Source organism: Piliocolobus tephrosceles, chromosome 16 (genome assembly GCF_002776525.5).
Source record: "Piliocolobus tephrosceles isolate RC106 chromosome 16, ASM277652v3, whole genome shotgun sequence".
Taxonomy (NCBI): domain Eukaryota; kingdom Metazoa; phylum Chordata; class Mammalia; order Primates; family Cercopithecidae; genus Piliocolobus; species Piliocolobus tephrosceles.
Genome location: NC_045449.1, coordinates 1,195,649 through 1,212,896, shown reverse-complemented (window position 1 = coordinate 1,212,896; position 17,248 = coordinate 1,195,649). Strand labels below are relative to the sequence as shown.

The 17,248-nt window shown below is 48.6% G+C and overlaps 1 protein-coding gene across 2 annotated transcripts in view; it reads left to right on the top strand.

Moving 5' to 3' along the window:
- The first annotated feature begins 5,603 nt into the window (after window positions 1-5,603).
- Window positions 5,604-17,248, top strand: part of YWHAE (tyrosine 3-monooxygenase/tryptophan 5-monooxygenase activation protein epsilon) — a 66,513-nt gene continuing 54,868 nt past the window's right edge. Inside the window, exon 1 of one of the 2 annotated variants that reach the window (XM_031934316.1) lies at window positions 5,604-5,932. In XM_031934316.1, coding sequence (XP_031790176.1) covers window positions 5,869-5,932 — 64 coding nt within the window. In that variant the 5' untranslated portion in view covers window positions 5,604-5,868. The remainder of the gene's footprint in view (window positions 5,933-17,248) is intronic. The other variant, XM_031934317.1, reaches the window with a different exon arrangement.

Genomic DNA, 17,248 nt, shown 5'->3' with positions numbered 1-17,248 from the left:
AAAAAAAAAAAAAAAAAAAAAAAAAAAAAAAAAAAAAAAAAGAAAAAGAACTAATAAAGACAGTTTAGTAAGGCAGTTGGGTACAAGATAACTATCAAAAATCATTGATTTGGGGCTGGGCACAGTGGTTCATGCCTGTAATCTCAGCACTTTGGGAGGCTGAGGTTGGAAGATCATTGAGCCCAGGCATTTGAGACCAGACAGATCAACAGGACAAAACCCCATCTATACCAAAAAAAAAAAAAAAAAAAGGATTTTTGTGTGTATCACTGGAAGTATAGCTCAACCAGAAATATAAAATAGGGGGAGAGCCCATTTATAACATCAATGGCCTCCTAAATACTTGGGAACAAAATGAATTAGAAATAGGTGAGACCTCAGTATGCTGCCCATGTTGGTCTCAAGCTCCTGGGCATAAGGGATTCCCCCACCTAAGCCTCCTGAAGTGCTGGCGTTACAGGCATGAGCCACCAAGCCTGGATAGATTATTTTTCTTTTTTCTTTGTTCTTTTTCTTTTTTTTTTCAAGACATAGTCCGGCCCTGTTGGCCATGCTGGAGTACAGTGCCGTTATCATGGCTTGCTGCAGCCTCCACCTCCTGGCCTCAAGCGATCCTCCCAGTATAGCCTCCTGAGTAGCTGGGAGTACAGGTGCATGCCACCACACTAATTTTTTGTAGAGACGGGGGTCTCACTATGTTGCCCAGGCTGGTCTTCAAATCCTGGTCTCGAGTGATCTTCCCACTTTAGCCTCCTAGAGTGCTGGGATTTCAGGCATGAGCCACTGTGCTGAGCCTGGGCTTTTTTTTTTTTTTTTTTTAATGCCAATAAGTCTATTGATTTTTTCTTTTTCTTTCTTTCTTTCTTTTTTTTTTTTTTTTGAGACAGAGTTTTGCTCTGTCACCCAGGCTGGAGTGCAGTGATGTGATCTTGGCTCACTGCAACCTCCTCCCCCCAGCTTCAAGTGATTTTCCTGCCTCAGCCTCCTGAGTAGCTGGGACTACAGGTGCGCTGCCATCATGTCCAGCTAATTTTTATAGTTTTATTGTTATTTTATTTATTTATTTTTGAGATGGAGTCTCGTTCTATTGCCCAGGCTGGAGTGCAATGGCACAATCTCAGATCACTGCAACCTCCACCTCCCAGGTTCAAGCGATTCTCCTGCCTCAGCCTCCTGAGTAGCTGGGATTACAGGCACCTGCCACCATACCCGGTTAATTTTTTGTGCATTTTTAGTAGAGAAAGTGTTTCACTATGTTGGCCAGACTGGTCACGAACTCCTGATCTCGTGATCCATCCACCTTGGCCTCCCAAAGTGCTGGGATAACAGGAGTGAGCCACCAAGCCTGGCCTTTGTATTTTTAGTAGAGAAGGGGTTTCACCATGTTGGCCAGGCTGGTCTCAAACTCCTGACTTCAGGTGATCCACCCACCTCAGGTTCTCAAAGTGCTGGGATTACAGGAGTGAGCCACCAAGCCCGGTTAATGATATTTTTGTAACATCTTATTTCCTTCTATCATGCTTAGCAGACTGCCACGTATCCAGGGGCTCTCCGGATGGACTAAGTGAGTTCTTGTTTCTTATTAAAGCAAATTTTCAATCAGACAGGGAGACTTACACTTGGGGCTGTGACCTAATGACCTGGAGATTGTGTCAAAGGACGTTCAATAGCACATGAAGGATCTATTGCCACGGCAACAGGGAACAGCAGTGAAGAGCACAGGACCGTATCACGACAGCCACCTCTGTGCAGCACCAGGATGTTTTATATCTGTTTATAATCCCAAATGCTACATCAGAATGTTTCTGTGTATATTTTTGGTGCCCGATCGACAATGTCTGCCCATTAGTTCCATGTATTGCGAGAACAGGCAGTCCAGTCACAGAAGCAATCTACGTGTAGGATTTCTGCCGTCTCAGCAGTTGCTTAGGAAGAGGCACTTTTGGAGAGACTTCAGCGGGTCTGGGGAGACACTGTGCAGAAGCTTCTTTCCCCAGCACAGACAGCTGCAAGTGCACGGCAGCCCTGTAATCCACCTGGCAGCAGAACTGTCTTTGTAGGTAGGGTTTTCTGAACGTGTTGACCAAATCCATAATTTGCCTACCCCTGTTGGCCACTCATGGCTCTCAAATTACCTGTCTTCACTGTTCCTTTCAGGAGACCCCTACACTTACCAGTTCCACTTTCTCGGCTTCCCTGAGCTTCAACCAAACACAGTCGGCTTCCAACACCATTTTGAAACTCCTCTTGAAGGTCACTAATGACCTAATCTCTATATCCAATGGCTTTCCCTCAGTGCTAATCTTACTTATGTTTCGTTTTGTTTTTTTTGTTTTTGTTTTTGAGACGGAGTCTCGCTCCGTCGCCCAGGCTGGAGTGCAGTGGCGCGATCTCGGCTCACTGCAAGCTCTGCCTCCTGGGTTTACGCCATTCTCCCGCCTCAGCCTCCCGAGTAGCTGGGACTACAGGCGCCCGCCACCTTGCCCAGCTAGTTTTTTTTTTTGTATTTTTTTTAGTAGAGACGGGGTTTCACCGTGTTAGCCAGGATGGTCTTGATCTCCTGACCTCATGATCCGCCCGTCTCCACCTCCCAAAGTGCTGGGATTACAGGCTTGAGCCACCGTGCCTGGCCATCTTACTTATGTTTCTGCAGAATTTAATTCGACTGATATCCCCTTTATTCTTTTTTTTTTTTTTTTTTTTTTTTAATAAGGAGTCTCACTCTGTCGCCCAGGCTGGAGTGCGGTGGTGCAATCTCGGCTCACCACAACCTCTGCCTCCCAGGTTCAAGTGATTCTCCGGCCTCAGCCTCCTAAGTAGCTGGGATTACAGCCGCGTGCCACCACGCCCGGCTAATTTTTGTATTTTTAGTAGATACAGGGTTTCACCATGTTGGTCAGGCTGGTCTCGAACACCTGACCTCTGATCCGCCCTGAGCGGAAATTAGCTGGGCGGTTGTGCACGCCTGTAATCCCAGCTACTCGGGGGACTGAGACAGGAGAATCGCTCAAACCCGGAAGACAGAGGTTGCAGTGAGTCAAGATCGTGCCACTGCACTCCAGCCTGGGCGACACAGCGAGACTGTCTCAAAAAAAAGAAAAAAAGCTGCAATCTGATCGGCTACTTGTGGCTTCCCTCTATAGTGCCATTCCTATTTATCCTTTCCTTTCTATTTTCATTGCTCCCATCTATTATCTTTGGTTATCCTCCTCTTTAATCATTGCTATGGAATATTTGTTAATATTTCTGAAATATAACTACGATGATATCATTCTCCATGCAAAATCATACAGCTCCCTTGGCCATAAAATAAGATGCAAAGTTGGGTATGTTGGTGCAAGCCTGTAGTCTCCCAGCTACTCGGGAGGCCAAGGTGGGATTGCTTGAGCTCAGTTTAAGGCCAGTCTGCACAACATGGCAAGATCCCTCCCTATCCCCACTTTATTTTTTGAGACAGGGTCTTGCTCTGTTACCCAGGCTGGAATACACTGGTGCAATCTCAATTCACTGCAGCCTCAACCTCTTGGACTCAGGAGAGCCTCCTGTTTCAGCCTCTGAAACTGCTAAGATACGGCCGGGCGTGGTGGCTCACACCTGTAATCCTAGCACTTTGGGAGGCCTAGGCGGGCAGATCACGAGGTCAGGAGATCGAGGCCATCCTGGCTAACACGGTGAAAACCCATCTCTACTAAAAACACAAAAAAGTTAGCGGGCATGGTGGCACGTGCCTGTAGTCCCAGCTACTTGGGAGGCTGAGGCAGGAGAATCGCTTGAACCCAGGAGGTGGAGGTTGCAGTGAGCTGAGATCGCACTACTGCACTCCAGCCTGGGCAACAGATGGAGACACTGACTCGAAAAAAAATAAAAGGTTTTTGTAGACATGGGGTCTCGCTATGTTGCCCAGGCTGGTCTTGAACTCCTGGGCTCAAGTCATCCTTCTACATGGGCCTCCCAAGTGCCAGGCATCGAAGCAATGTTCACCGAGTTATTCCTACCTCTACACTCTTAATTTGATCTTGGTCCAACTCTTCTGTACCCTGTACTCCACACCATCCTCATCTAACAAATTCCCTGCTCCTATTGATGGTGGGCCTAGGGAGGGAAAAAGGTTAAATAGGAGGAGAAGAAAAAGATCAGTGTGAGGGGAAAGTTGATGCGTGACAACTGGAGCTCCCCTGTCTCTGACTACAACAGGACCCAGTTCGTTTCTTTTTTGTTTTGAGATGGAGTTGTGCTCCTGTTGCCCAGGCTGGCGTGCAATGGTGCGATCTTGGTTCACTGCACCCTCCGACTCCCCGGTTCAAGCGATTCTCCTGCCTCAGCCTCCCAAGTAGCTGGGATTACAGGCGTGCACCACCACGCCCAGTGCATTTTTGTATATATATATATATTTTTTTTCTTTTGAGACAGTCTTGCACTGTCGCCCAGGCTGGAGTGCAATGGGGGGATCTCGGCTCACTGTAACCTCCGCCTTCCGGGTTCAAGAGATTCTCCTGACTCAGCCTCCTGAGTAGCTGGGATTACAGGCATGTACCACAATGCCCAGCTAAGTTTTTGTATTTTTTTTTTTTTTTTTTTTTTGAGATGGAGTCTCGCTCTGTCACCCAGGCTGGAGTGCAGTGGCCGGATCTCAGCTCACTGCAAGCTCCGCCTCCCGGGTTTACCCCATTCTCCTGCCTCAGCCACCGGAGTAGCTGGGACTACAGGCACCCGCCACCTCGCCCGGCTAGTTTTTTGTATTTTTAGTAGAGACAGGGTTTCACCGTGTTAGCCAGGATGGTCTCGATCTCCTGACCTCGTGATCCGCCCGTCTCAGCCTCCCAAAGTGCTGGGATTACAGGCTTGAGCCACCGCGCCCGGCAGTTTTTGTATTTTTAGTAGAGACGGGGTTTCACTATGTTGGCCAGGCTGGTCTCGAACTCCTGACCTTGTGATCCGCCCGCCTTGGCTTCCCAAAGTGCTGGGATTACAGGCGTGAGCCACTGCGCCCGGCCACGGGCCAGTTTGTTACCCTGAGTGTAAAAGGTCTGAAATAGGCCCATGACCAGGAGTGGCGGAGAAAAACCAGGACGCGGGCCGGGCGCGGTGGCTCACGCCTGTAATCCCAGCGCTTTGGGAGGCCGAGGCGGGCGGATCAGCTTGAGGTCGGAGTTCGAGACCAGCCTGGCCAGCATGGTGAAACCCCGTCTCTATTAAAAATACAAAAGTTAGCTGGGCTTGGTAGCGGGTGCCTGAAATCCCAGCTACTCGGGAGGCTGAGGTAGAAGAATCACTTGAACCCGGGAGGCAGACGTTGTGTTGAGCCGAGATCGCACCACTGCACCCCAGCCTGGGGAACAACAGCGAAACTCCGTCTCAAAAAAAAAAAACAAAGAAACAAAAAGGAAACCAGGACGCGGTAGTGACAGCCGCTGCTTTCAGGGAGGAAGACCTGCCATGACAGAAACCGTTAGAGCCTCCGTTGTTCTTTTCCGCAGGTCGGGCCTCGGGCCCAGGTCTCTCGCTGGCTTTTTTCAGGAGCAGTCCCAGCCGGCCCCGCCTCAGCCCTTCGCGGTCCCCGGGGGCCGCTCCCTCTCTGCAGTCGCAGTTCCCGCCTCTGGGCTCCGGCGGCCGAGGAGCCGACGGAGGAGGGACGTCTCCTGCGCTGGTTCCAGCCTCTTCGGACGCCGAGTTCCAGGACCCGCCCCCCGCGCCAGTTGCCAGGGAGCGGTTGCCATAGAGCTGAGCAGTTGTCCGCGTGCGCAGGCGGAAGTCCCGGATTGAGGCGCCGCCATTTTTGCTGCCCGGACGCGGAGCGAGAGGCTGAGAGAGTCGGAGACACTATCCGCTTCCATCCGTCGCGCAGACCCTCCCGGAGCCGCTGCCGCTATGGATGATCGAGAGGATCTGGTGTACCAGGCGAAGCTGGCCGAGCAGGCTGAGCGATACGACGGTGAGTTGCGGGGGCAGCGGGGGGCTGGAATTCTCGGACCCTCTGCCGCCGCCCACAGAGGCCGGGAACAGGAGACAAAATGGCGGCATCGTCTGCGAGCCTGGCCCGGGGGCTTGGGTTCGGGAAGCAGGAAATGGCTTGGGAGCTCCCGGGGCGATAGGAGGCTGTATGCCTTGGAATGTGACCTCTTCGCCGTCCTTAACTGCAAACGACTCGCGGGCCGGGAGGCCGGGGCGACGGGGTGGAGGAGTTGGTTGTAAAATGGCGGCTGGGGGGAGGGCGAGTCCCGGGGCGGGGGAGGGGGAGGAGATGGCGGGTGCTGTCTCCGAACGGGCAACCCTCGGGGGAGCTTCTGGGACGGTCTTGGGATGTGGAGAACAATTGGGTGGGGTGACGGGGGAAGCAGCACCCGCCACATGGGAGCGAGCGGAGACCGGGAGCTGTAGCGCGGGCGCCTTTCAGGGAAATATGGCGGGTGGGGGCGGTGGCTTTTCCCCGGAGGCCCCGTGTGGGGCGGCGGCCGTGGAGTCTCACAAAGGAGAAGCCTTAAGAGCGATGGGATTCCTCAGGCCTGAGGCGGGGGACTGTCCTGGGTCATGGTGGGGGAAGAGGGGTGAGTGGGAATCGCTGCAGTTCGTCTGGGGCGGTGGCAGGCTCCGGGGCTGCGATCGGGTTTCTCTCCCGTAGGCCGGCACCTCGTAGTGAGGGGTTTTGGGGCTTTTCCTTCTCGCCGCCTTCTGGGGAGGTCCAGAAAATCCTCACTCCCTCCCCTTTCCTCAGACTTAAAACAGGAGACCTCGCAGTTCCTGTAACCTTTCTCTCACTGCATCACCAGTGGGTTCTGATGGATAGAAGCAGGAGACCAGGAGGCCACGACTCTGGGAGTTCGAGCCTTTGTAGGGCCCGAGCCTCTGTCCACCCGTTTGTAAAAACGATGACTTTACAGTTCGTGCGCACCATCATGACACATGGAAAGACCTGTTGAAATAAAGTTATATCCAATAGCATTCAGTAACTGTATTTTGGTTGACTCTGCAGGCTCGGAATGCTGGTCTGTACTTCGTGGGGGAGCTTAACCTATTCCAGGCACTCGGCTGAGGCTGGGGTTTTTGAGTTATGAAGGTTGGAGATCCTGTTACTTTCTTTTTTTCCATTTCAGATAAATGGGTTTCTGTAGAAATTTTAGTAGTTCCTCTTTGTTCGTTGTTCCTTTGCCCATAACGGGTTCTCCAGTCCTTTTTCATAACTTTATCGAAATATCCATTGTGTCTGTCTAGTCATTGTCAGGAAGTTTGTTCTTAGTCCTCCCTCCCAGTCCACCTTTTGGACCACCTTTTGAAATACCCTCACATTTATAATTGTGCGATACTGTAGTATTAAAGGAAAAGTCATGTATGTGGGTCCTGTGGTTTTAATGCTTTTGCGTGGTAGGGTGGGGTGAGACATGGTTGGAATCAAGTATCTTTGATCCTTAGATTTTTCCTGATTAAGCTACCTATATTTCAAAATGTTACCTAGGACCGTTGCTTTCCTGGAAAGGCAGATTTAGTCATGTGAATAACCTCAGGGCTAGTCCCGGTTATCAGAAACAAGGATTCACGGATTTGAAAATAAGACAAGGCTAGAAGTCAAATTTGGGAAATACACTAAACTAAATTTCGTCTTGTAAATTCTTAAATTGCTATTTGTATTGAATAAGGTTCCTGTTGGGAGAGGGAGGGGAATAAGATGGGGAAGTACAGCTCAAGGTCAGCTTTGTCTTTATTTCAGTGTTTAAAAATCAAACTGATAAAGATGTGCTTGTATTGGAAGTCTCCTCCTCTGCTCCTCATCTCCAAATGTCCCCTCTTCATCTATTAGTGTTCTTGGGAGGCAACAAATTATGCTTGAATGCTTTCTATTTTGTGGGCATTGGAGCTCTGAGTAAACTTGCTGTGATAACTAGAAAGGATGTGAGGGAAGGTCTTTTTTTTTGAAAGCTCCTTTAAAAAACCGATTTGAAAGCTTATGATTGTAGTTTACAATTAAATGACAGGTTAGTGATAATTATATTTTTGATGTGAGTGGTGAGGACTTCTAACTGGAGCCCTTACTGGTTATTGAACATAGGACTCTGATAAAGCCACATCATTACAGTTGTTAATGTTGGGTAAGGAAATAGAATCCACAAGGTGAGGAGCTATTCCTGTGACTTGGGGCATATGGTAGGGACTCAGTAGAAAGGAGAGGAGGAGAAGGAGACAGACACCAGGAATTTCTACCTGTGTCCTCTGCCTGTGTCCATTCCTTTATTGAGTGCAGTATTTTTTTGTTTCTGGTGACGAAGTGTTGCCGGAGTTCTGGTGACCAAACAGAATTTACCAGTGTCGGTGGTGGAAGAAGGTAAGACAGTGTATTGGCAGGATTTCTTTGTTGGGTACGAGTACCCAAATGCTGGCTTTCCAGCTGCTCTTTTATCTCTCTGTTAGTGCAGTAGGCCTATTTTATTTTGCTTGCTGTGTTGAATTAGTACCTAAACTTACATGTACCCTCATTTAATTCTATCCTAGGGCGTTGGAATCAGTTTATATGGATTATTTAATGGTACGGGAGGAAAAGCCAAGCTGTGTTCAGGAAAAGGACACTTTTATGTCACAGGAAACATTTAAGTTCGGGGCCAGGAGGTGAAGATTAAATCTAGCATCTCATCACTTTAAGAAGCCAGTAGTCTAAGGAATCATTTTTACGTCCTTTGAAACTGTATTAAGCAAGTCCATTATTTCTTAGCATTTCTCAAACAGATATTATTGTTTGAAAATATATATGAATTAGTATAAAATGAATAGTATATATGAACAAAAAAGTGGGGAATAGGCTCGACGCAGTGGCTCACGCCTGTAATCCCAGCACGTTGGGAGGTCAAGGCGGGTGGATCACCTGAAGTTGGGAGTTTAAGACCAACCTGGCCAACAAATTATCTGAGTATAGCTGAGGAGGTTGAGATGGGAGAATCACTTGAACCCAGGAGGTGAAGGTTGTAGTGAGCCAAGATTGTGGCATTCCACTACAGCCTGGGCAACAGAGCGAGACTCTTGTCTCCAGAAAAAAAAAAAAAGAAAGTGAGGCTAGGTGCAGTGGCTCACGCCTATAATCCCAGTACTTTGGGAGTCTGAGGCCAAGGCGGGCAGATCACCTGAGGTCAGAAGTTCGAGACCAGCCTTACCAACATGGAGAAACCCCGTCTCTACTAAAGATAGGAAATTCGCCAGGGTGGTGGGTGCCTGTAATCCCAGCTACTTGGGAGGCGGAGGCAGGAGAATCACTTGAACCTGGGAGGCCAAGGTTGCGGTAAGCCAAGATCATGCCATTGCAGTCCAGCCAGGGCAACAACAACAACAAAAAACGGGGAATGTAGGGGGGATAAATGAATAGTTTCCCCGTTTTGGGGGAGCAGAGGGGCAACATAAACTACATTTGGGCTTGTGGAGCAGTTGTTGGTTTTGTCCTTTCCTAGTCTCTTCCCTGTCAAGATCGTCTCCATGGAAGGTGGGTGAAGTTTTGATGGTAGTGTTGGGTTCACTAGGAATGCATCTGTTGTGTTATCTACTTGAGAGCTGTGCTTTTTTCCCCCTCCGCCTCTCGGGTTCAAGCGATTCTCCTGCCTCACCCTCCCGAGTAGCTGGGACTACAGGCATGTGCCACTATGCCAGACTAATTTTGTATTTTTTTTTTTTTTTTTTAGTAGAGACACGGTTTCTCCATGTTAGTCAGGCTGGTCTCAAACTCCCAACCTTAGGTGATTGGCCCACCTCGGCCTCCGAAAGTGCTGACATTACAGGCCTGAGCCACTGCGCCTGGCAGAGAGCTGTCTTTTTTTTTTTTTTGAGGTGGAGTCTTGCTCTTGTTGCCCAGGCTGGAGTGCAGTAGCACAATCTTGGCTCACTGCAACCTCCACCTCCTGGGTTCAAGCGATTCTTCTGCATCAACTCCAAGATTACAGGTGCCCACCACTATGCCCGGCTAATTTTGTATTTTTAGTAGAGATGGAGTTTCGCCATGTTGACCAGGTTGATCTCGAACTCCTGACCTCAGGTGATCCACCCGCCTAAGCCTCCCAAAGTGCTGGGATTACAGGCATGAGCCACCAAGCCCGCTGAGAGCTGCCGTTTTAAAACACCAGAGCCTCACCTCTAGCTAGCTTATTCTGCTAGTTAGTGAAGAATAGGGAAGGGAGCATGTGCGGAATGAACTTTTTAAAAACTATGGTCTTGTTAGGGAAAAAGTAGGTAGTAGTAAGTTAACTTTGTTAATAAGTTTAGAAGCATTTAGATTAACTACCCATTCTTTGTCTGTAGGCCAGTAATTTTCCATTGCCATTTCAGTTAATGGAGTAACTTTATGGAATAAAGTTTTTCTCCTTCTTAAATGCATAGGCAGATCTGGGTAATGTGTTAAAAATCCGTTCTGGCCGGGCGCAGTGGCTCACGCCTGTAATCCCAGCACTTTGGGAGGCCGAGGCGGGCGGATCACAAGGCCAGGAGATCGAGACCATCCCGGCTAACACGGTGAAACCCTGTCTCTACTAAAAATACAAAAAAGTAGCTGGGCATTGTGGCGGGCGCCTGTAGTCCCAGCTACTCAGGAGGCTGAGGCAGGAGAATGGCGGGAACCCGGGAGGCGGAGCTTGCAGTGAGCTGAGATCTGGCGACTGTACTCCAGCTTGGGTGATAGAGCGAGACTCCGTCTCAACAACAACAACAAAAAAAATAAAAATAAAAACCCCTTCTATGGCCGGTCACAGTGTCTTGCGCCTGTAATCTCAGCCCTTTGGGAGGCCAAGGCAGGTGGATCATGAGGTCAGGAGTTCAAGACCATCCTGACCAACATAGTGAAACCCTGTCTCCACTAAAAACATACAAAAAAATAGCTGGGAGTGGTGGCGGGCACCTGTAATCCCAGCTGCTTGGGAGGCCGAGGCAAGGAGAATCACTTGAACCCAGGAGGCGGAGGTTGCAGTGAGCCAAGATCGCACCATAGCACTCCAGCCCAGGCAACAGAGCGAGACTTCGTCTCAAAAAAAAAAGAAAAGAAAAAAAAAAGAATCCCTTCTACAGGTAGTACTTAGCCTGTATATTTAAAACAGATGCTCTTTTGTGTATCCTTTAGGTGTTTTTATAAAATTGTACATATCTGGCATATTCTGTTTGGTTGTCTCTCACAAGTTTGCGATATATGAAATCAAGAATTCCTGCAATTTGCAGTGAAGGGTGAGTTTTTAACTACTGTGGATATGCTGCCACCCTTGTCACCTTTCTATGAAAAGATTTCAATTGGAGCTTTTACAGTATGGGAAAGAACACTTAGGGCAAGTATTAAAACAGCAAGATTTTAGAGTCAGTAAGTGCAGACAGACGCATTGAAAGGCCACACAGATAGGCTGTTCCTAACTGTTTTATAGCTTGGTCAAAGGAACAGGAGATATTTTTAAAATTCCTTGCCTTTAACCTGGTATACCAAGTGACATTTCAGCCCCATAGATTAATATATTTCATTTACAAATAAATATGTTTTAAATACTTGATCAAGCTGATCTGAAAGCATTGTTTTTTTTATTTTTTTTTGAGATGGAGTCTCCGTCTCCCATGCTGGAGTGCAGTGGTGCCATCTTGGGTCACTGCAACCTCCGCCTCCCAGGTTCAAGTGATTCTCCTGCCTCAGCCTCCTGAATAGCTGAGATTACAGGTGCACGCCACTTGGCTAATTTTTGTATTTTTAGGTTCTTTTTTTTTTTTTGAGATGGAGTCTCACTCTGTCATCCAAGCTGGAGTGCAGTGGTGTGGGCCTGGCTCACTACAACCTCCGCCTTCTGGGTTCAGGCGATTCTCCTGCCTCAGCTTCCTGAATAGCTGAGATTACAGGTGCACGCCTGCTGGCTAATTTTTGTATTTTTAGGTTCTTTTTTTTCTTGAGATGGAGTCTCACTGTGTCATCCAGGCTGGAGTGCAGTGGCGTGGTCTTGGCTCACTACAACCTCTACTTCCTGCGTTCAAACGATTCTCCTGGCTTAGCCTCCCAAGTAACTGGGACTACAGGCACGTACCACCACACCCAGCTAATTTTTCGTATTTTTAGTAGAGACGGGGTTTCGCCGTGTTAGCCAGGATGGTCTCGATCTCCTGACCTCGTGATCCGCCCGTCTCGGCCTCCCAAAGTGCTGGGATTACAGGCTTGAGCCACTGCGCCCGGCCAGAGACGGGGTTTCACCATGTTGGCCAGGATGGTCTTGATCTCCTGACCTCAGGTGTTTCGCCCACCTCGGCTTCCCAAACTGCTGGGATTAACAGGCGTGAGCCCCCGCACCTAGCCAATTTTTGTTATTTTTAGTAGAGATGGGATTTTACCATGTTTGACAGGCTGGTCTTAAACTCCTGACCTCAGGTGATCCACCCGCCTCGGCCTCCCAAAGTGCTGGAATTACAGGCGTGAGCCACCACGCCCGGTGAGTTTTTTTTCCTTCCTTTGTTTTTTTTTTTTTAGTCTCCCTCTGTTGCTCAAGCTGTAGTGCAGTGGCACAGTCTCGGCTCACTGCAACCTCTGCCTCCTGGGTTCAAGTGAAGCGATTCTCTTCTCTCAGCTTCCCGAGTAGCTGGGATTACAGGCGTCTGCCACCATGCGTGGCTAATTTTTGTATTTTCAGCAGAGACGGGTTTTCACCATGTTGGCCAGGTTCGTGTGGAACTGCTAACCTCATATCCGCCTGCCTCGGCCTCCCAAAGTGCTGGGATTAACAGGCGTGAGCCACCGCACCTGGCCCGATTTGGACAACTCTAAGGCTGACTGATAACTGCAGGCATATTTTTTCTTTATATTTCAAGAACACTGTACATTGCCAGTAATGACAAGCATAGAGTAAAGGCTACATTTTTATTTTTATTAATTTTTTTGAGACAGAGTCTCGCTCTGTCTGTCACCTAGGTTGGAGTGTAAGTGGTACGATCTTGGCTCGCTGCAGCCTCTGCTTCCCGGGTTCAAGCAGTTCTGCGTCTGCCTCCCGAGTAGCTGGGACTATAGGCGCCCGCCATTGCACCTGGCTAATTTTTGTATTTTTAGTAGAGATGGGGTTTCACCATGTTGGTCAGGCTGGTCTCTAACTCTTGACCTCAGGTGATCCCGCCCGCCTTGGCCTCCCAAAGGATGTGAGCCTTTGTACCTGGCCTAAATTTTTAATTTTTTAATGGGTACATATTAGGTGTATATATTTATGGGAACGCTAAATTTTAAGCTCTTTTTTTTTTTTTTTTGAGACAGGGTCTTGCTTTGTGATCCGGGTTGAAGTGCAGTGTCGCTATTATAGCTCACTGCAGGCTCGACCGCCTGGGTTTAAGTGACTCTCCTGCCTCAGCTTCCCAAGTTACCGGGACTACTGTGCCTGCCTAATTTTTGTGTTTTTTGTAGAGATGGGGTGTCTGTGTTGCCCAGGCTGGTCTTGAATTCCTGGACTCCCACCTTTGCCTCGCAAAGTGCTGGGATTACAAATGTGAGCCACTGCCCCGGCCTAAACTTTACATATATTACATACGTGTAGTATACATATATGTAAATGTCTTATACATATATGTATATGATATTATGTACCTCATAGTTCACAGACCACGTTGATGAAAGTTTTTAATTAATTAATTAATTAATTTTTTTTTTTTTTGAGGCGGAGTCTCGCTCTGTCGCCCGGGCTGTAGTGCAGTGGCCTGACCTCAGCTCACTGCAAGCTCCGCCTCCCGGGTTCACGCCATTCTCCTGCCTCAGCCTCCTGAGTAGCTGGGACTACAGGCGCCCACCACCTCGCCCGGCTAGTTTTTTGTATTTTTTTTTTTTTAGTACAGACGGGGTTTCACTGTGTTAGCCAGGATGGTCTCGATCTCCTGACCTCGTGATCCGCCCCCCTCGGCCTCCCAAAGTACCGGGATTACAGGCTTGAGCCACCGCACCCGGCTATCTTTTTCTTTTTTTTTTTGAGGCAGGGTCTCACTCTGTCACCCAGGCTGTAGTGCAGTGGTGCGATCTTGGCTCACTGTAGCCTCTGCCTTCCAGTCTCATGTGATTCCCCCACCTCAGTCTCCCAAGTAGCTGGTTTTTTAAAATTTTATTTTATTTTATGTTATGTTATTTATGTTATTTATTTATTTATTTACTTACTTACTTACTTACTTACTTGGAGAGATGGAGTCTTGCTCTCTCACCCAGGCTGGAGTGCTGGAGTGCAGTGGCGTGATCCACAACTGCTGGCTAATTTCTTTTGTATTTTAGTAGAGATGGGGTTTCACCATGTTGCCCAGGCAGGTCTCAATCTCCTGAGCTCAGGCTGTCCTCCCACCTCGGACGGACGCCCAAAGTGCTAGGATTACAGGTGTGAGCCACCGCTCCTGGCCTTTTTTTTTTTTCCCCCTGAGACGGAGTTTTGCTCTTGTTGCCCAGGCTGGAGTGCAGTGACGCGATCTCGGCTCACCACAACCTCTGCCTCCCAGGTTCAAGCAATTCTCGTGCCTCAGCCTCCCGAGTAGCTGGGATTACAGGCATGCACCTCCACGCCTGGCTTATTTTGCATTTTTAGTAGAGATAGGGTTTCTCCATGTTGGCTGGTCTCGAACTCCTGACCTCAGGTGATCTGTCCGTCTCGGCCTCCCAAAGTGCTGGGGTTACAGGCGTGAGCCACCGTGCCTGGCTTTTTTTCTTTTCTTTTTTTTTTTTTTTTGAGACGGAGGAGTCTCGCTCTGTCGCCCAGGCTGGAGTGCAGTGGTGCGATCTCGGCTCACTGCAAGCTCCGCCTCCCGGGTTTACGCCATTCTCCTGCCTCAGCCTCCCGAGTAGCTGGGACTACAGGCGCCCGCCATCTCGCCCGGCTAGTTTTTTGTATTTTATAGTAGAGACGGGGTTTCACCGTGTAGACCAGGATGGTCTCGATCTCCTGACCTCATGATCCACCCGTCTCGGCCTCCCAAAGTGCTGGGATTACAGGCTTGAGCCACCGCGCCCGGCCTCTTTTTTTTTTTAAGTCTAGAGTTTTGCCACGGTTGCCCAGGCTGTTCTCGGAACTCCTGGACTCAAGCAGTCTGTCAAACTTGGCCTCCCAAAGTGCTGGGATTATAGGTGTGAGCCACCACCTCTGGCTACCTTTGTCTTATTGAATGCTGTTTAGGTTGCTAGGTTAGTGATGTAGTCATACAACTTTTTTTTTTTTTTTTGGGGGATGGATTTTTGTTCTTGTCATCCATGCTGGAGTGCAGTGGCGTGATCTTGGCTCACTGCAGCCTCCACCTCCTGGGCCCAAGTGATTCTCCTGCCTCGGCCTGCCGAGTAGCTGAGACTACAGACTTGGGCCTTCATGCCTGGCTAATTTTGTATTTTTAGTAGAGACGGAGTTTCACCACGTTGGCCAGGCTGGTCTTCAACTCCTGACCGTAGGTAGTCCTCCCGCCTCAGCCTCCCAAAATGCTGGGATTACAGGCGTGAGCCACTGCACTCGGCCAGATACACTGGGCCAGATACAGTCATACAACTTTTAGGAGGGACAAAAGTTGGCATATGATTCACAAATGTTGTTCCAGGTAGTTGGCTAGATAGCTGTCAAATGGAATCCATTAAGGAGTAGTAAAGAGCAGCAAGAAAAAGGGCTATCTTCACTACTACTTTTGAAATGGTCAGTTAACAGTTTGAGAGAGATAACGTACACTTTTTTGAGGCAAGGTCTTGTTCTGTTGGCCAGGCTTGGATTGCATTGGTGCAGTAACCATTCACTGCAGCCTCAACCTCCCAGGCCCAAACGCTCATCCCATCTCAGACTCCCAGGTAGCTGGGCCCACAGCTGTGCACCCCGATACCTGGGTAATTTAAAATAACTTTTTTTTTTCCTTTCTCCCCCCCCGCCCCCCCGCCCACCGCGAGACAAGATCTCACTGTATTCCTCAGGCTGGGATGCAGTGTCACGGTTATGACACACTGCAGCTTCGACCCCCTGGGCACCTCAGCATCCCAAGTAGCTGGGACGACAGAAGTATACCACCACTTCTGGCTAATTTTTGTAGAGACAGGATTTTGCCATGTTGCGCAGACTGGTCTTGAACTCCGTAGCTCAAGATTCATGTGCCTCAGCTTCCCAAAGTTTTGGGATTACAGGCGTGAGCCACCATGGCCGGTAAAAAAAAATTTTTTTTGGTAGAGGCCTGGTCCCAGCAGATTACCCAAGCTGATCTTGGACTCCTGAGCTCATGTGATCCTTCCACCAAGTAGCTGGTACTACCGTGACTGGCTAATTACAAAAATTTTTTTTGGTAGAGACGGGATCCCACTGTGTTGTCCAGTAACTCATGGGTTCCAGCGATCCTCCCATTTTGGCTTCCCCAGAGTGCAGGGATTACAGGCATGAACCACTGTGCCTGGCCAGCTTGATATATTTAGGTATTGATATATCCAAATTGATGAATTGGGTTGCCAGCAGAACTTCATGGTTTTGCTCTAACTAAATGTTAATACTAGTCTTGGCCCTGAGAACAATTTCAGATGTTCATTTAAATTTATTAAATTGTAGCAAGTAATAATTAAAGTCACCATAATTTAACATCCAAATGAGTACATCTTGAAAAGACATACTAATTCATAAGCTAGAACAGCAAGCATAAACTGGGATTGTCCTGGGCAACAAACTTACCTTGTGGTCACCCTACGTAAGGCCATTTGTTACTAGATTTTCTCATTTAGACTCATAGAAAAGTCTCCTAAAAAAAAAAAAAGAAAACTTTCCTAAACTTTGTCCAGCCTTTTATCACAGAGATATCTTAGATCTAAGTGTCTAGAAGGTTGAATTTCATTTTTTCCAAATGAAGTTAGCATTTGGCAGAACATAAGTCAAAGGAAAAGTGAAAATTTCCTCCTCCTAGCTCCCTCCCTCACAAATGGGAACGTGCTAGTTAAGGATGTGGTAGTTGCTGAAAATAGAGCTTGCTGGCATTCCAAATCCTCAGATGGTGTCAACACCTAGTGTGTTGGTTTTCTTATGGCTACCTTGAGGCAGTCCTGCGTTTAAAAATATAATAGACCGGCCGGGCGCGGTGGCTCAAGCCTGTAATCCCAGCACTTTGGGAGGCCGAGACGGGCGGATCACGAGGTCAGGAGATCGAGACCATTCTGGCTAACACAGTGAAACCCCGTCTCTACTAAAAACTACAAAAAACTAGCCGGGCGACGTGGCGGCGCCTGTGGTCCCAGCTACTCGGGAGGCTGAGGCAGGAGAATGGCGTGAACCCGGGAGGCGGAGCTTGCAGTGAGCTGAGATCCGGCCACTGC